Source organism: Sus scrofa, chromosome 13, assembly GCF_000003025.6.
Source record: "Sus scrofa isolate TJ Tabasco breed Duroc chromosome 13, Sscrofa11.1, whole genome shotgun sequence".
NCBI classification, from domain to species: domain Eukaryota; kingdom Metazoa; phylum Chordata; class Mammalia; order Artiodactyla; family Suidae; genus Sus; species Sus scrofa.
The window spans coordinates 160,297,337-160,317,725 of record NC_010455.5 but is presented as its reverse complement, the minus strand read 5'-3'; the positions used below and the strand labels follow the sequence as shown (position 1 = coordinate 160,317,725).

Below are 20,389 nucleotides of genomic sequence, written 5' to 3'. Positions count from 1 at the left end.
GTGACTTAACCTCTCTTAGATCTTGCTTTTCCCATAGCTAAGAACCTTGTTTTGCAGGGTTGTTGTAAAGGATTTTTATCCATCCATTTCATCAACATTTAAGCATTTCTAAATCCTATTACTTTATAACATAAATATTGAAATAAATGAAACTATCCTTCATTCAGTTATGCAATAGTTCACCAATATCTGAAAATGTAGCACCAGAATTAAATACAAATATAACAAAAATGTTAAACAAAAAGCTCCCAAGTCTTTGTTTACCTTTCTTACCATATAGCACAAATCAGCTACTTTGGGAAGTGTTAGATGTGTGTTGAATGGTGGACCCTGAGAACAGAGTCATTGCAGTTACAAGAGAACTAGTTATTTCCTGTGATCTGGTCATGAAAATGGCTTACTGAAAACTGAACTGCAGCCATGGGGCTTCAGAAGAGGCCCACCTCCACTATCTTTCACCACACCAAAAAGGTCTGGTTGGACCCAAAGTTGACCAGTGAAATCACCATTGTCAACTCCCAGCAGTAGGTTTGGAAGCTGATCTAAAATGGGTCGATCATCTGGAAGTCTGTGACTGTCTATTCTCAGGCTGAAGGCTGGGAAAACACCTTGGCCTGTCTTGAGGGCAAGCATGGGGACATAGCGTGCAAAATGTACTATCCACACTCAATGTTGCTGAGAAGGTAGCCTGGATGAGAATTCTGCCATGGCTGCTCAGTAGATACCATGAATATAAGACCACTGCTGAATATACAACAGCCTGAATGTGAAACAAACAACCCCAAAACAGACAAGCCCAGCAAGAAGCTGCTGGCAGACCAGACCGAGACCTGCAGGTCTAAAATCAAGGGAGCACCTTGAGGAGCAACTCCAGGCCAAGCAAGAGGAGATTCTGAGGAATGAGACCAAGAGCTAAAATTCCTTATCTCTTCTCTGTACATAGTGGCCTCTGCAATTGTATAGATCCAACATCCAATAGAACAGGTCTTTATCTGTCTGAGGGCAAAACAGTGAATAGAATTTATTTTGCCTTCAGCTCTTTGGTCATACTGCACTTTCAACCAATTAAAAACATAAGTCTTTTTTATATGAACTGCTGTTCAATAGGATCTTCCTCGGTTTATGAGTTATCAATTCACTGAACTGAAATATAGAATTTTATACTCATCTTTAGTTATGTTTCATTATGTTAGCTTCAGTCAATTGGGTTTAACCAGATGAGTTCTCTTGGCCTTTGGTATGTCATCATGTATGTCCAGATTTATGATTTTTGTAAGTTTGATTAGAGCATAAAATTCTGTTCATCCAAATTGTTGACTTCAGAAAGATAAATTGGAAAGAAGATAAAGTGGAGTTTAATGCCTTGTAACATGTCACCAAGCCTTGTGCTACGTTGTTCCCAATCCAATAAAATCTACCTTTGATTTTCAGATGCCAATTGGTGTAAATATACATATTATCACCTAGTGCAATCTGAACTTTCTCCACCAAGATATAAAACTCTTCAGTTGTATTTTGGCATTTCTCTCCAATATTCTTTAAACATTGCCAATACTACTTCCTAAGTCATTTCCAGAGGACATTATTCCAATCAAAGAATAAAATTCACCTAGATCTGGACATGACCCCTGATTTAAATTACCTAGGTACACTTTGATTTCTTAACAGTCTATTTGGATTTGCCTCTGCTTCCTACTTCCCTGCTACTACTATTAACATTTGAGATTTTGTTTGTTTGTTTGTTTGTTTTTGTCTTTTGTCTTTTGTTGTTGTTGTTGCTATTTCTTGGGCTGCTCCTGCGGCATATGGAGGTTCCCAGGCTAGGGGTTGAATCGGAGATGTAGCCACCGGCCTACGCCAGAGCCACAGCAACGCGGGATCTGAGCTGCGTCTGCAACCTACACCACAGCTCATGGCAACGCCGGATCGTTAACCCACTGAGCAAGGGCAGGGACCGAACCCGCAACCTCATGGTTCTTAGTCGGATTCGTTAACCACTGCGCCACGACGGGAACTCCTGAGATTTTTGTTTGACATGTCTTTCTCTTTGATATAACATTTTAGTTGCTCTGCTTTCTCTCTGTCCTTGTCTAACATTGCACTTTTTGTCCCATTAGTATGTGTTTCTTTCTCAACTTTGTTCTTTTTTGTCAAAAACATCTCCATCTCCTAACCCTACCATGTATTTCCCTCCTCAAAAACTCTTCTTGCTGGTGTAAGCTTTAAATTTATATTTATGCTCATGATACCTAACACATTTCCTATTTCTTTTACATTTTTACCTCTTCCCCCACACATCTGTCTTCCATCTTTTTATGTTTCTCCACTGACTTATTCACTTGCAGTGAATGGATATCTATTGACAACCCACAGTGTCCTGGTTTGTGCTTGATGGTGGCAATCCCAAGCCATGATCCAGCAACTGCCTTCAAGGAGCTCATGAACTAGTACAGAATACATAGAGGTAAGCAAGTAGTTGCAAATGTGGGCGAAGAATTTCTACACAGCCAAGGAGCACAAAGATGTGGATCCCAAACCCAGACTGTGAAAATCAGAAAGTATCTTCTGGAAGATATGATAGCCATGCTAAGTCTGGACTGCAGGACATGTGTGCAGGCACATGGATTTCTGTGGATGTCATCTTTCTTATTTTCATCAGAATCACTTCCAATATCTTAGCTTTTAAGATTTCCCATTGAACTACCTTTACTCTTTCATTCATAAACATTTTAAAGGACCCACTCAGTGCCAAGATGAATTATATTCCATCTTTTCTTTTAAAGATTTATTTTAAAGACTCAATGAATTCTCTGCTTTCTCCCTCTGCCATGATTTTTGGGAACTTTTGGAATCTGCTTTTCCAAAATGCAAAGCACTCACTTGGCTCTGCTCACTTGTTCTTTGTTGACTGCCAATGACTTTGAACTTTTAGGGTTCTTTATACTTTGAAACTGTTCAGACAATGTAATTTATTGAGTGCTTTTTTTTTTTTAATGAATGAGACCCTTGCCTCATGAAGCTTATAAACTAATAAAGGAAACATACACAAAGAACACAATAAAGAAGATAATAAATGCTCTGCTAAAGATATTTTATATTTAAAGATGAGAATTTCTTGGTCAGAATTAGATTGAGAAGAAAACACCCTTGTTTCTTCCGTAATCATGAGAGAGTTAAGTGAATTAACACCATAGTGCCAGAAAGTTAGTATTCAATTTAAAGAAGTTTTTTGAGAAGGGTTGCATATAATTTTTTAAGTGTTTTTGTGTTTTTAGAAGATTCCTGGGAAGAGGGTACTAGTCTGATCATGTCCAATAATTCAAAAGTCAGTTCATCAGGTTAATAAAATCTAATAGTGGCATTATGGATGAAATTAGGTTTTAATATGTTTATTGGAACTACAATGTTAACCATGGGTTTTTAGTTTCTATATATATATCTGCAATTTTGGAAGGCAGCTATGCTCACCATTGCAGCATAAATGCCACCTATTTCTGTAATTTTGAAATACTTTTTTGTAACGATCATGCATTACTTTTTTAATTAGAAAAAAAAAATGTTCATGCATACATACGTGGAGCCCCTACAATGAAAGACAGTGTGTTAATTCTCTAGAAAGATATCTGTTAAGTTCCTTTTTCAAAATGAAAAACATACATATATATATGTATATATTATAATTGTAAAAGTTTGAAAAATATGGAAGATAAAGAAAAAAATTACCTATAAAGCTGCTACTTTAACTCAACTGTTATTGATGTTTCTTTTCTTTTTTTCTTTATATTGGTGAAGATGTTTTTAAGTGATTAGATAGCAGTATTTCCTAATAATGTTTAACCCACAATAATAGGAACATTTTCTTCATATGTATCCAGTTCTGTGTTTTGGTCTAAAGGCAATGGTAGAGTCATGGAATATTGAAGATTTTATAGATTAGATTATCCTGATATATCCAAACTCTCATATCATCTCCCAATAAATAAAATATTTATCTTCCATATTTCCGCCTTGTAGACAGGGACATGTTAACAGTAATAATCCAGATTTTATGGACACTTGTCCCCACCTACTCACATAGGACCCTAATCTCCTGTAAAATTCCCCCCAATTCTTTGGGAGTTCAAATAATGTTTTATGTGTACCATGAGTAAAGCCAGTTAACTATCCAGTCAACTACCACTATCTTTCCTCTTCTCCTGCTCTAACCTTCATGTTGCCAAGTTCCCTGGCACTGCTGCCTACCCCAGGATGCTGCCATGGAGGTCCAGGAAATGCCAAAGTTCTACACGGGTGTGTAGAGAGGTGCAAATGCTCTCTTCTCCTTTCCTGTCAGAAGGTCCCCCAGTAGTGTCATTTGTGTCCCATGTCTTGTGACTCTTGCTACTCAAAATATGGCCCATGAACCAGCAGCATTTGGCAGAATCATTAGAAATGCAGACTCTCAGGCCCTGTGCATCAGAATCAGGTTTAACAAGAGCCCTAGGTGATTCATATACAAATTGCTGATTGATGAACACTTACTTAAAGTACCTTGCTGGGCCTAAGGCATAAATTCATTGGGGACAAAGGCAGTATTAGGTCGGGAAGCAGAAGTGACATATAGGAGGCCTTTTTATAATGATTCTTATTTTTGAAGACTTGTCTTTGGGACGGAGCCAAACTTAGAAGTTGTAGCTCCTTCTCTGAGGATGAACTCTCCCTCAGGGACTCCCTCACATCTCACTGCCCCATAGGGATAGACCTCTGGTGACAGGCTGTTTCCACTGCAGTTCAATCAGACCTGGTCTAGGCTCAAACTAAGAATACACCAGATTATGGGAAATCTTACAGCACTGCACTGTAAAATATATTTTTATTTAATAAACGTTGATTCAGCACCTATGATTTCCTAAGAAAGAAAGAGCCAAAAGATTCCCAGATGGAACAGTCTTATTGCAGTCAGGAAAAACCAGCTTTACAGCTTATAGCCTGTGTGTGTCTGTCCTACAGCCTGTGTGTGTCTGTCCTCCAGGTGGGATGCCCTTCTTCCATTTACATTTCTCTTAATTCTTACCCACCTTCCAAGGCCAATTTCAAATGCCAATTTCTCAGTGAAGTCTGCAGTAATCCCCTCATTTAAATCCACTTTTGACAATTCGGAATTCCCATTGTACCTTGCCTTAAGATCAATTATGTGTGTTGAGGATTTATGGCATGGGTGATACCTCCCTTAAAGGCCAAAAAAAAGAATGTATTTTATGGCGTTCCCATAAAACTCAGCAGTAATGAACTCAACTAGTAACCATGAGGACGCAGGTGGGTTCAATCCCTGGTCTTGTTCAGTGGGTTAAGGATCCTCCAGCATTGCCGTGAGCTGTGGTGTAGGACAAAGATGAAGCTCGGAACCCACATTGCTGTGGCTGTGGTGTAGGCTGGAAGCTGAAGCTCTGATTAGACCCCTAGCCTGGAAAATTTCATATGATTCACCTGTGGCCCTAAAAGCAAAAAAAAAAAAAAAAGTATTTTAGTCAGTTTGCTTGGATTTCTCCATGAGACTTAACATGATATACCATAAGGACATTTTGACAAAAGTAAAAAATTAAAGGTAATGCATCCACACTGTTAATACTTCCCTATTCCGGAAGTAAATCTGAGTCAGAGTGAACATGAGGGAGAATACTAAAAACTGGATGGAATAGTTAGGAGGATTAACTTTCTTTTTCACCTTTTTTCTCTGATCAGATTGGTTCTTTTGTTTAGAAACAATGTCTTCATTTGTAGTTTAGTAGCTGTTAATCTCAGCTGGATGGAGTTTCATCTTGGTTTCAGCTGGATAGAAGTGGGCTGGCTAGATGCCTGTTAGTATTTAAGAAATCCCTTAGTTTAGTGGGTACCACTTTTTATGCCCGGTTTTTCCCAAAGCTAAGATGGGACCCCGGGCACAGGTCTGTCTTAGTGAAGAGTGTAGGGTTGCTCTTAATCAAATAGCATCTTATGAGCTGCATGTCAGTGATGCTTATTTATCTATGGTTAGTATCTATCCTTGAGCCACTCTGAGGGAATTTTCATCTCAGATCTAGATAATACATCTTATATATCCTTACTAGTTGTGGTCATGGCCATATTTGTTGTTTGATACTAGATGAAACAAGAATTTAGTGACTGGGATTTTGGTGTTCTGTGGCCCTGTGATTTAGAGCTGTGATTTCAAACTATGGGCTATGATTGGGAGAACCACAGTTTTCTCCAGAGGATTCCCAAAACTTTTACAGGAATCAGACAGTGGTAAAAGCAATTTTGCACCCATCTACTATTTTAGAGCTAATGTAGATGTGGTAGGATTAGTGAAATAGATCAACTTTAAAATGTCACTCAATTTTTAAAATTTTCTTAATGGTTTTATTTATTTATTTATTTTTGCTTTTTAGGGCCAAACCTGTGGCATATGGAGGTTCTCAGGCTAGGGGTCGAATCAGAGCTGTAGCTGCCTGCCTACGCCACAGCCACAGCAACACCAGATCTGAGACACATCTGCAACCTACACTACACCTCATGGCAATGCCAGATCCTTAACCCACAGAGCTAGGCCAGGAATTAAACCTGTGTCCTCGTGGATGCTAGTCAGATTTGTTCCTGCTCAGCCAGCCAGGAAAGGAACTCCAAAATATCACTTAATTTATGCTGAACTTCCGCCAGTTGTCCACACAATTACTGGATATAAGTCTAGCATGTATTGGGCTCCTTAAAGAGACCCAATAGCCAATGGCTAGGCACTAGCATGTTAAAATCTGGGTGGCTTCTCTTTGAGGTAGCCTGATTTCAGGAAGCAGCTGGGGCATTCTGGAAATTAAAAGGAGAAACCAAGGACCCAGGACTGAACAAAGGCGGCCTCTTTTGGACAACCACAGAGACAACAAAGTGAGTTTCTGTGAGATTACCGTCTTAAAAAATCGGCTTCTCTCACCTCCAGTCTCTCCCCATTCTTATCCCAGGCCTGTTATTACATTGAAGATACAGAAGCACCTAATTTTCTCACATTCTTCCAAGACCAAGCTGAGGTGAAGAAGGAGCATGCAAAGCAGTTCATAAAATATCTAAGAAAATATAAGTGTAAAGTCTGCCTTCCGGTGATTAAGGTGATTATATAACTTTGATTTGATGACCTTACATGGGGCCTTTGCTGGGTCTAGAGAACTAAAATTATTTGTTGCTACCTAACTTGTTCCCATTGCTCGTGTTCCTACAGGGGATTGTAGCAACTGACTTTGAGGGCAAACGCGTCTTTGTAGTCTCTTTCAATCATTTGAAGTAAATTTCAGCCTCTAAATGCCTGTTTGGCTTTTCTCAGTGAACCATATGATGCGAAGTGTGTTGTCTGGACCAGCAGCACCAGAATCACCTGAGGAACTCATTAGAAATGCAAATTAATGGACCCCATTCTGATAAACTGAATCAGACTTTCTAAGGTTGGGGCCCAAGGAGCTGTATCTTAAACTTTCCAGATGATTCTAATCCTTTGTGAGGAGCACGTCTCTAATGGTCTCTTCCTAGAGCAATTAGTATCCTAAATAGACCGTTAGACTAATTCACATGCATGCTCTGGTATTTAATACAACTGCCTCTTCAATGTAGTAAAACAAACTTTCCCCCCACTGGAACAGTAAAAAAAACAAACAAACAAAAAACAAACAAAAAAAACAATCTGAACCTTAATTGCAGGTGTTAAAACATTTAGAAACATTCCTACTTATCAGAGGGGTTCTTTTAACTCCAGGTCTATAAAGAAAACTAAATGTCTGGTGGTAATTGAACTAAACCACCATCCAAAGCTAATGAAATCCTAAAGCTAATGGATCAGTGGATACAACTGTACTAGCTGTGCCCTTACTTTGTAGAACAACAATAAAGTTACCTGGAGAGTATCTAAAAATCCTGCTCCTCCTATAAGTTAAGTCAGAATGTCTGCAGTTGAAAGCCAAATGTCAGTATTTAAGGTGCTCTGCTGATTCCGTGGTGCCATGAAATGTGGGAACTATTGGCCTCTGCGGACATGGTCATAATTCTACCCAGGAAGCAGGATAATGACTCCTTGTTTCTCTCCAACAGAGGCCTGATATAGAAAACTGGGGAATTGGCAAACAAGCTATAGAGTGTGCTCTGCAGTTGGAGAACACGTTAAACAAGCTCCTGCAAGACCTGAAAGCTTTGGCTTCCAAGAATAAAGAAACCAGTGTGAGTAGTAAACTGGTTTTAAAAGCAGTGTCATCCTTTTTTTTGGGGGGGGGGTTGCACCCACAGCATGCAGAAGTTTCCAGGCCAGGGATCAAAACTGTGTTACAGCAATTATCCAAGCCACAGCAGTGACAATGCTCGATACTTAACATGCTATGCCACCAGGGGACTCCAGTGTCATCTTTCACTTCTGGTTATGACTTGCTTCTGGAAAATAAGCCTAAAGCAATGGATTATCTAATGTGTTTTATTTCCCCCAAGGAAGTATATGAACTTATTTCTTGGAATACTTGGGAGGTTGGAGGAATCGTTTCCCTGGTAGGAAGAAAAGCAACTTGGTACAAGATGGAGAAAGTTTTTCAGCAATAATGCACTCTGGATATTTAAAGAAACACACTTTGAGAACCCTTGTCCTAGGCTGCTCCTGCAAAAGCAAATGTTAATGACAACCTGTTCTATAGACTTTTCTGTAGTCTTGTTGGTAATAGTGAACATTCTACTTTGCAGTGGTAACTTACTTCTCACCAACCCTTTAGCTTCTCTAGAAGTCAAAGTGAAGAAAATGCCCTAGTAGAAAAGTTACCAACCTAGATGCAAATTGGACACACCAAGGAGCTCAAAAAAGGATTGAATTCCTGAGCCCTACTCCAGAACACTTAAATCTAAATTCTTGGGAATGGGGTCTGGGAGCCTACTTGAAACTTACATGTGATTCAAATAGGGTGGAGAACCATTTCGGTGGTAACTTATTACTTAAATGAATCGGTACTTTTGATGAGATGCCTTAACACTCATTGAAAGTGGATACTTGTACTCATCTGGAGGTCTTGAACATCATATAGTGTTCTTTGAATTTCAATACGCATGTGAATCACCTAACCCTTAAAATGCAGATTCTGATGTAGTAGTCTGGAAGGGACTCGAAGTTTTGCATTTCTGACAAGCCCCCAGGACTGCTGGACCATAACCTATAATTTGGGCAGCAAGATCTTAGATCATCTCCCACTGCAGACAAGGTCGCCAATGAGTTCTTTCATGTTTTCTTTTTTTTTTTTTTCCTGCAGCTCTCACGCTTCATGAAAAAGTTCTTGGATGAACAGAACAGGAACATAAACTATCTGGAATATCAGTTTAGATATCATAAGGAATTAGAAAAGGAAGCCCAGAGTGAAGGACAGGGTGAAAAGGCTGCTGAGACATCTGAAGCATCAGGTAAATAGACAACATCTGAAGGCAACACAGCAAGTCTTCCCACACAGCAGGTCCCAAAGTCAGCTACTTAAAAATCTTGATCTTATCTCTCTGGCAGAAGACTGCTTTCCTTTTCATCTCTGATCCTAATCTCACTGTTGTGCATACAAATAAATCTGTTTTGCATTATAGTTATGTGTAAAGAGATTGCATTGGAGCTAAGAAGCATTAGTTCCATCAATATGAGTTTGGTGAAAGCTGAGGGAGAAGTAGATGCATTAGACTTTTAAAAAAGTGGGAGCTTCTCCTGTGGTTCCAGCAACACTTAGCCAGTCAGGATTTAGTATATTCTACCAGTCCAAATGGATATAGTAGAAATTAAGTATCAAAACTTTAGGTCTCACTAATGTTCATGTTCTCCTCCCCACAACTTGTAGACATACTTCAGTTTACAAAACAGTAGGGTTTTCTAATTGAAAGCAAAACTAAACTTAAACAACAATGCCTGGTCTAGAAAATGTGAACCTCACCTGAAAGAAACACAGTGAACAGCTGAAATCCATGTGCCCTTCCATAGCTGGAGGTGTAGACATAGAGAACAGGAGGGTATGTAGGTAGTTAAGACTCTAGAGACAAGTGTTAGGATGACCCTACCCCTCCACTGTGGACCAACAAGCAACTATGGGATAATTGCTTTCAGGAGCAAACAATGAGCGTTCAAGCTTGCATCAGACCTAAGGACTTCAAGTGGCTAGTACCACCTGGGAAGAAAAGAGGCTCTACTGATTGTGTCTTGGCTCCAACACTTACTAGCTCCATGGTCTTGAATAAGTTTTTATTTACCTCACTCATTAATCTAATTTAGTCATCTGTAAAGTTGGATTAATATTATTTAGTTCATAATGTTAATAAAAGGAGGAAGTAAATATGTAAATTATCTAAAATCAGCACCTGTTCAGATTACATATTCTGTTATTTGTATAATAAATAGCATCACTTCTTAAACTTGAGGAAAGCTGATGCGTAACAGAAGCACTCTTTTGGAGTTCCCGTCATGGCTCAGTGGTTAACAAATCTGACTAGGAACTGTGAGGTTGTGGGTTTGATCCCTGGCCTCGCTCAGTGGGTTAAGCATCCAGCGTTGGCATGAGCTATGGTGTAGGTTGCAGATGTGGCTCGGATCCCACGTTGCTGTGGTGTAGGCTGACAGCTACAGCTTCAATTTGACCCCTAGCCTGGGATCCTCCATATGCTGCAGGTGCAGTCCTAGGAAAAAAAAAAGAAGCACTTTCAATAAGAAAACAGTTCACTGACATTGAAACAGAATCTTAAAATATTTAATATTAGAAGCATCTTGTTTGAAATAAGAGCCAATGATCATGAGAAAGAACCAATTAGATATCTTGGAAATATCCAAGTTAACAAATGGGCTGAATAGTCAAAAAATACAGCTGGTCAAATAACCGATCTGGAAGTAAGCTAAGAAATTCTGACCAAGGAGTAAAGAAATGATATGTAAAATGTTAAGACATGGACTTCTAACAAAAGATCAAATTAGAACTGCAGGAGGAAAGAAATTGAGAAAGATCCATTATAGTAAAATTGTGGAGCATCATGGATGAAAAAGTTTTCCATAAATCATCACTTATGAAAAACTGACATTAATAACAGCTTTCTTGGAGTTTCTGTGATGGCTCAGTTGTTAACAAACCCAACTAGTAGCCATGACGACACAGGTTCAATCCATGGCCTCGCTCAGTGGGTTAAGGATCCGGCATTGCCGTGAGCTGTGGTGTAGGCCGGCAGCTGCAGCTCCAGTTCCCTGCCTAGCCTGGGAACCTCCATATGCTGCAGGTGCAACCCTAAAAAGACAGAAGACAAAAAATAAATAACAGTTTTCTCACCAATATTAGAAGCAAAAAATGAAAAACTTTTATTATATAAAAATCTAATTGTAAAAGCAATCACTAGAATAAAAATATAATGACGGTAAGTTTTAATATAACAGCCTTCATAGAGAAAGTTTATATAAATATAATCATCATATTTACATTTTATTTTATAAGGCTTATGTTAGCCCTTGTTTTAGTCCAATTTTATTGTCAAGTACATTCAGGAGTTCCCACTGTGGTTCAGTAGGTTAATAATCCGATATAGTGTCCATGAGGACATGGGTTCAATCTCTGACCTTGCTTAGTGGGTTAAGGATCCAGCATTGCTACAAGCTATGGTGTAGGTCACTGATGTGGCTCAGATAGAGTGTTACTGTGGCTGTGGTGTAGGCCTAAAGCTGCACCTCCAATTGGACCCCTAGTCCAGAAATTTCCATATGCCACAGATGTGGCCCTAAAAAAAAAAATTTAATAAAAAAATGTCAAAAATAAATTAAAATGTTATAAAAATAAAATAATAAAAATTAATAAAATAAAAATATATTCATGTTCACCCCCAAGAATTTTTTTTGAAGTTTTACTGATCATTTTTTGGTTGGGTCAATTGTGTTCTTTGGGGAGGGGTACTTTGGTAAGGCCTCATAATAGAGAGTATTAATTGCCTCAGTCTTGAATTTGCAGAAACTTTTGCCTGTAACTTTGATACTGAAAGATCTTGGATAGATTTAAAATCCCTGACTCAAACTTTCCTTAAGTATCTGATAAGTATTGCTCCATTTTTCTTAGCATTGACTGTAACTATGCCAACATGGCTTTCATTTCTTTAGAAATGACACAGTGTTTTTGCCAAGATGCCCAAAGTATGCTACTAGTGTTAGTGGGCTATGTCTAGTGTTTGCAGGATGTGTATTAGTGGGATATGTCTTGGTATTGATCATTTGGGGACAATTTTCCTCCATATCTTGGATATGCCTTTTAAAACATAAATCCAAGTTTTATTTCAGTACATTGTCCAAAGTTTGTTTTCCTCCATTCTTTTGTCTTTCCTCTAATTGGAAGAACTCTGATTATTCATATTTTGAATCATTTTTGCTTATCTTTTATAACATTCACTGTAAAAAAAATAAAATTTATTGGAGTATGGTTGACTTAGTTGTGTTAGTTTCTGGTGTACAGCAAAGTCAGTCAGTTCTACGTATTCATATATCTGTTCCTCTTCAGATTCTTTCCCCATACAGGTTATTACACGGTATTGAGTAGGTGACCATGTGTCATATAGTATGTCCTTGTTACCTATCTATTTTGTATATGTAAAATGTATATATATCAATCCCAACCCCCTAATTTATTCATCTCACCCCACTTTTCCCCCTTGGTAAGCATAAATTAGGTTTCAAAACCTTTTGAGTGTGTTTCTATTTTTTGTGTTCTTTTTGCACCATCTTTTGTTAGATTCCACATATTAATAATCTCATTTGATATTTATCTTTCTGTGTCTGACTTCACTTAGTATGATAGTATCTAGGTCTATCCATGTTGCTGCAAATGACATTGTTTTGTTCTTTTTAATGGCCATGTAATATACCATTGTATATATGTACCACATCTTCTTTATCCAATTCTCCGTTGATGAACGTTGAGGTTGTTTCCATGGTTTTGGCTATTGTAAATAGTGCTTCAATGAACATTGAGGAGCATGTATCATTTCAAGTTATGGTTTTCTCCAGATAGATGCCCAGGAGTGGGATTGCTGGATCATATGATAGTTCTATTTTTAGTTTTTAAAGTAACCTCCATACTGTTCTCCATAGTGGTTGTACCAACTTACATTCCTACCAACAGTGTAAGAAGTTTCCCTTTTCTCCACACCCTCTCCAGCATTTATTGTTTGTAGATTTTTTGATGATGGCCATTTTGACTGGTGTGAGGTAATATTTCAGTATAGTTTTGTCTTTTTTTTTTTTTTTTTTTTTTTTTTTTTTAAAGGACTGCACCTGTGACACATGGAAATTCCCAGGCTAGGGGTTGAATCGGAACTGTACTGCTGGTCTGCGCCACAGCCACAGCAACTCCAGATCTAAGCTGCGTCTGGAACATACACCACAGCTCACAGCAATGCCTGATCCTTAACTCACTGAGCAAGGCTAGGGGTTGAACCCACATTCTGATGGATACTAGTCAGGTTTGTTACTGCTGATCCATGACAGGAACTCCTCATTACAGTTTTGATTTGCATTTCTCTAATATTTAGATTTGAGGATATTTTCATGTGTTTTTTTGGCCATCTGTATGTCTTCTTTGGAGAAATATCTATTTAGATCTTCTGCCCATTTTTTAAAAATTTTTTATTATATTGAGCTGCATGAGTTATTGGTATGTTTTGGAAATTAGCCCCTTGTCAGTCACTTTATTTGCAAATTTTTTTTCCCATTCTGTGGGTTGTGTTTTCATTTTGTTTGTGGTTTCCTTTGCTGTGAAAAAGTTTTTAAGTTTAATTACGTCCCATTTGTTTATTTTTTGTTTTTATTTTCATAACTCTAGGTGGTGGATCAATAAAGATATTGCTCTGATTTATGTTGAAGAATGTTCTGCCTATGTTTTCCTCTAAGAGTTTTATAGTATCTGGTTTTATATTTAGGTCTTTAATCCATTTTGAGTTTATTTTTGTATATGATTTCAGAAAATGTTTTAATTTCATTCTTTTATATGTAGCTATCCAATTTTCCCAGCACTATTTATTGAAGAGGCTGTCTTTTCTCCATTGCGTATTCACGTCTCCTTTGTCATAGGTTAATTGACCATAGGTGTATGTGTTTATTTCTGGGCTTTCTATGCTGTTCCACAGATATATATGTTTATCTTTGTGAGCCTACCTCAACATAAAAAAGGCCATATATGACAAACCCACAGTTAAAATTCTTCTCGGTGGTGAAAAGCTGAAAGCTCTCCTGCTAAGATCAGGAACAAAACAAAGATGTCCACTCCCACCAGTTTTATTCAACATAGTTTTGGAAGTCCTAGCCATGGCAATCAGGCAAAAAAAAAAAAAATAAATAAAGAAATAAAACTTATCCAAATTGGAGGAGAAGAAATAAAACTGTTATTGTTTATAGATGCCATGATACTATACATAGAAAATCCTAAAGATAATACCAGAAAACTACTAGAGCTCATCAATAAATTTGGTAACGGATACAAAATTAGTCCAGACACCTCTTACATTCCTATCCACCAACAATAAAAGATCAGAAAGAGAAGTTAAGGAAAAAATCCCATTTACCATCACATCAAAGAGAATAAAATACATAGGAATAAACCAACCTTAGGAGGCAAAGACCTCTGCACTGATGAAGGAAATTGAAGATGACATAAACAGATGGAAATATGTATCATTCTCTTGGATTGGAAAGATCAACATTGTCAAAATGACTATAGTATCCAAGGCAATCTATAGATTCAGCACAATTCCTATCAAAATACCAATGGCATTTTCACAGAACTAGAACAAAAAAAATTTTTAATTGATATGGAAACACAAAAGACCCCAAATAGCCAAAGAAATCCTGATAAAGAAAAACAGATCTGGAGGAATCAGGCTACCCAACTTCCAATTTTACTACAAAGCTACAGTTGTAACATTCACTTCTAAAAAATCTTTTTGCTTATTTCACTTTTACTTCATTTTTTTTCTGTGTATATACTCTGTGTCCTGCTATGTTTTCTATAGGATGTTTCTTTTTATATACTTTGTAATTTAGTCTTTATTTATGAAATGATTATGTGTGTTTCTTCCATTTTTTTTCTTTCCCAAATTTTACTAGGTACCATTTCAAATCTTATATGGATAACAATCACCTTCCTTAGGTGGCCATGTCTTCCCTGAGTTCATGTATATCATCTGTAAGGTTAAACTCCATATACAGTTATTACAAAATATTGGCTATATTCCCTGTACCATACAGTACATCCTTGAGCCTATCTTACATGCAGTAATTTGTACCTCCCCACTACTCCACTTCTTTAATGCCTCTCCCCGCTCCCCACTGATAATCACTGGTTTGTTCTCTATATCTGAGAGTCTATTTTATTATAGACACGAGTTTGTTGTATTTTTTTTTAGATTACACATAAAAGTGATATCACAATATTTGTTTTTCTCGGTCTGATGTATCTCACTTAGGATAATGCTCTCCAAGTGCACCCATGTTGCTGTAAATGGCTAATTTTCATTCTTTCTATGCCTGTGTTTTATTCCATTGTGTGTGTATGTGTGTGTGAGTGTGTGTGTATATATATCACCTCTTTTTATCCATTCATGTCTTGAAAGGCACTTAGGTTGTTTCCATATCTTGGCAATTGTAAATAATGCTGCTATGAACATTGGGGTACAGGTATCTTTTTGAATTAGCATTTTTATTTTTTTCAAATATATACCCAGCACTAGAATTGCTGAGTCACATGGTAATTCTATTTTTAGGGTTTTGAGAAACCTCCATACTGTTTTCCACGGTGACTGCAACACTTTACATTCCCACAAACAGTATAAAAGGGATCCCTTTTCTCCACATTTGTTATTTGTGTTCTTGTTGATGATAGCCATTCTGACAGGTGTGATTCTCATCCCATTGTGGTTTTGACTTGCATTTCCCTGGTGATTAGTGATGTGGAACATACTTTCAAGTACCTATTGGTCATTTTTTACTTTGGAAAAATATTCATTTTTCTGCCCATTTTTTAGGGTGGATTGTTTGGGTTTTTTTTTTGATATTGAGTTATATGAGCGGTCTCTTTACATTGGATAATAACCTTTTATTATTCATACCATTTGCAAGTATTTTCTTCTATTCAATAGGTTGTTTTTTTCATTTTGTAGATGGTTTATTTGCTGTGCAAAAGCTTTTAATTTTAACTAGGTACCATTTGTTTATTTTGGGGTTTACTTCCTTTACTTTAGGAGATGGATCCAAAAAACTATTGCTGCAATTTATGTCAAATAGTATTCTGCCTATATTTTCCTCTAGGAGTGTTATAGTATTTGGTCTTACATTTAGGTCCTATCTATTTTGACTTTATTTTTATATATGGTGTTACAGAATGTTCTAATAGCCATTTATGATAAATAAATAATAAAGACTTCTGACATCCATTTATGATTTAAAAAAACTCTCCTGAAAGCAAGCATAAAGGGAAATTACCTCAGCATAATAAAGTCTGTATGTGACAAACCCACAGTTAACATCATTCTCAACTGTATGAGTTGAGTATACAACTTTGTTTTTTATAAGGTGTTAGAGAATGTTCTAATTTCATTCTTTCATATGTGGTTCTCCAGTTTTCCCAGCAGCACTTACTGAAAAGACTGTCTTTCACCATTAAATATTCTTGCATACTCTGCCATAGATTGATTGACCATAAATGTATGGGTTTATTTCTGGGGTTTCTATCCTGTTCCATTAATCTATGTGTCTGTTTTGCATCAGTACCATAAGGTTTTGGTGACTATAGCTTCATAGTACACCCTGGAGTCAGGGAATGTGAGTCCTTTAGCTCTTATCTAGTTTCTCAAGATTATTTTGGCTATTTGAGATGTTTTGTGTTTCTATATGAACTTTAAAATTATTTGTTCTGGAGTTCCTGTCATGGCGCAGTGGTTAACGAATCCGACTAGGAACCCTGAGGTTGCGGGTTCGGTCCCTGCCCTTGCTCAGTGGGTTAACGATCCGGCGTTGCCTTGAGCTGTGGTGTAGGTTGCAGACTCGGCTTGGATCCCGCATTGCTGTGGCTCTGGCGTAGGCCGGTGGCTACAGCTCTGATTGAACCCCTCGCCTGGGAATCTCCACATGCCGTGGGAGTGGCCCAAGAAATAGCAAAAAATAAAATAAAAAAAAAATGAAATTATTTGTTCTAATTCTCTGAAAAATGCCACTGGTGTTTTGATACGAATTACACTGAACCTATAGACTGCCTAGGGTATGGTCGTTTTAACAATGTGGGTTTTTGGTTTCCATTTTAACAATATTGATACTTCCAATCCAAGAATATAGTATATATCTTTCCATGTGTTTGTGTCATCTTCACCTTCTTTCACAAGCATCTTACTGTTTTTGTAGTACAGTTCTTTTACCTCCATTGGTATGTTTAGTCCCAGGAATGTTATTTTATTTTTTATGGAAGCTCCCATGCTAGGGTTCGAATCAGAGCTGCAGCTGCCAGCCTACACCACAGTCACAGCAACACAGGATATGAGCCATGTCTGCAAACTACTCCACAGCTCCCGGCAACCCCAGATCCCCCATCCACCCACATCCTCATGGAAACTAGTCAGATTTGTTTCTGCTGAGCTACAATGGGAACTCTGAATTTTATTCTTTTTGATGTGATAGTAAATGAGATTGTTTCTTTGCTTCCACTTTCTTATAATTCATTGTTAATGTATAGAAATGCAACAGAATTCCATATATTAATGTTGTATCCTGAAACTTTACCAAATTCATTGATGAGCTCTAGTAGTTTTCTGGTGGCATCTTTGGGATTTTCTACATATCTGCAAGTCATGTCATCTGCAAATAGATACATTTTACTTCCTTTTTTTTCTTCCCAATTTTCTTGAATCCCTGGGATAAATCCCATGTAATTGTGGTATATGAGTCTTTTACTGTACTGTTGGATTCAGTTTGCTAATATTTTGTTGAGAATTTTTCCATCAATGTTCATCAGTGATATTAGAGTATAGTTTTTTTTGGTGATATCTTTGGTTTTTGCATCAAAGTGATTGTGGCCTAATAGAATATGTTTGAAAGCATTCCCTTCTCTGCAGTTTCTTGGAATAGTTTCAGAATGTTAGGTTCTAACTCTTTTCTAAATATTTGGTAGAATTCATCTATGAAGCCATGTGGTTCTGGACTTTTGTTTGTTGGGAGTTTTTAAAACACTGATTCAATTTCAGTACTGTAAATTTGTCTTTTCATATTTTCTTTTTTTAATTTTTGTATTTTTTAAATTTGTCTTTTCATATTTTCTATTTCATTCTGCTTCAGTCTTGAGAGATAGCACTTTTCTAAGAATTTGTCAATTTTTTCCAGGTTATCCTTTTTATTGGCATATAGTTGCCTATAGTAGTCTTTTATGAACTTTTGTATTTCTGTGGTATCAGTTGTAACTTCTTTTTCATTTATAATTTTATTGATTTGAGCCCTCTCCATTTTTGTCCTGATGAGTCTGACTAAAGGTTTATCAATTTTGTTTATTCTTTCAAAGAATCAGCTTTTAGTTTCATTGATTTTTCTTTCCTTTTCTTTTTTGTCTCTATTTATTACCACTCTGATCTTTATGATTCCTTCCTCCCTTCCTTTTTGTCTCTTTACTTTTCATTTTAGGGCTGCACCTACAACATATGGCCGTTCCCAGGCTAGGGGTCTAATTGGAGTTGCAGCCACAGCAAAACTGGATCAAAGCCATGTCTGCAACCTACACTGCAGCTTGTGGCAACACTGGATCCTTAACCCACTGAATAAGGCTCCACATCAAACCCACATCCTCAAGGACACTGTGTTGGGTTCTTAACCCAATGAGCCTTAATGGGAATTCCATGATTTCTTTCCTTCTACTAATTTTGGGTTTTATTCTTTTTCCAGTTACTTTATGTATAAGGTTAGGTTGTTTGAGTTTTCTTATCACATAAGGAAAGCATGTTTTACTATAAACTTCCCTCTTAGAAATGCTTTTGCTGCATCCCATTGGTTTTGTTTTATTTTTTTAAATTATTATTATTATTATTTGTCTTTTTAGGGCCACACCCATGGCATATGAAATTTCCCAGGCTAGTGATCTAATAGGAGCTGCAGCTGCCACCTATGCCACGGCCATAGCAATGTCAGATCTGAGCCGTGTCTACAACTTACACCACAGCTCACAGCAACACTGGATCCTTTAACCCATTGAGAGAGACCAGAGATTGAACCCATATATTCATGGATACTTGTCAGTTTTGTTAAAGCTGAGCCACATGCTGCTACATCCCTATAGGTTTTTGGATCACCGTGTTTTCATTTTCATTTGTCTCTATGTATTTTTAAATTTCCTTTTTGATTTCTTCTGTGAGCTATTGCTTGTTTATAGTATATTATTTAGCTTCCCCATGCTTGTGGTTTTTGCAGTTTTTTTCTGTAGTTGATTTCTGGCCTCATAGCATTGTGATCAGAAAGATGTTTGATATTTCAATTTTATTAAATTACTGAACCCAAATTCAGGACAACCCAAGAAAGTTGTACCTTGACCATACAAGCCAAAAGCTGAAAGCTGTCTTCTATTTTTAAAGTGTTATTTTCTATGGAGTTCCCTGGTGATCTAGTTGTTAGAATTCAGTGCTTTTACCACTGTGGCTCCAGTTTAATCCCTGGTCTGGGAACTAATAGTCCACATCAAGCCATTGCAGGCCATGGCAAAAAAAAAAAAAAAAAAAAAAAAAAAGTGCTATTTTCTTGAATCTGCCACTTCTCTGTAACTCCTCACCCACCCAACCACATTCTAAGCCTTCTCTCTCTAAACCTCTCAGTGCACCTGCCCTCTTTGGTCACAGCAGTTCCAACTGATGATGAGACCTCATCATTTTTGGAGTGATATTTAGTGTTGATTTCTGACATCTGCTCTTCTGCACATCCTGCCCTTCACAGAAACACCTGCAGCACTGTTGTGGCTTCCTGAACTAAAACTTATGACTTCAGATGCCAAAAACAGTTATCATTCAGGTACAAAAAAGAAGAGAGTAGATGAGAAAGAATCCAGTAATATTAGATGTCATAAAGCACAGACACTAAAATATTTACTTCCTAAATGTGAACAATACCTCTTGAGTGCAAAAACCATATTATTTTTCTGCTAATATAGGTTCAGGAATAGGGCTGTGCTGGCAGAAGTTCCTTCTGGATGCATTAGCCACATAAATGCAAAAAGATAAAGAATAATGAAAACAACCTAAACTGAAGGAAGCCAGTTGATTTTATGACAACAGAAAAAAGAGATACTGCTTTAGAAAAAAAAAAATCAACATCTCTTAGTCTGGATTGCTATCCTGGTTCCTTCTCACCTCCAGGAAA

At 37.3% G+C, this 20,389-nt stretch overlaps 1 protein-coding gene across 1 annotated transcript; it reads left to right on the top strand.

Annotated features, from left to right (window-relative positions):
* LOC102162930 (ferritin, heavy subunit-like) lies at positions 5,894-9,633 on the top strand. The gene is made up of 4 exons (XM_021068794.1): positions 5,894-6,008; positions 6,972-7,115; positions 8,086-8,211; positions 9,276-9,633. The coding sequence occupies exons 1-4, from the start codon at positions 5,907-5,909 to the stop codon at positions 9,429-9,431; spliced, it is 528 nt and encodes a 175-aa protein (XP_020924453.1). The 5' UTR covers positions 5,894-5,906; the 3' UTR covers positions 9,432-9,633.

Coding starts and splice junctions, on each gene's coding strand:
- LOC102162930 (XM_021068794.1), top strand. CDS start 5,907: ATGGGACCCCGGGCACAGGTCTGTCTTAGTGAAGAGTGTAGGGTTGCT. Junction 6,009..6,971: donor GTGATGCTTATTTATCTATG/GTTAGTATCTAT, acceptor TTCTTATCCCAG/GCCTGTTATTACATTGAAGA. Junction 8,212..9,275: donor CCAAGAATAAAGAAACCAGT/GTGAGTAGTAAA, acceptor TTTTTCCTGCAG/CTCTCACGCTTCATGAAAAA.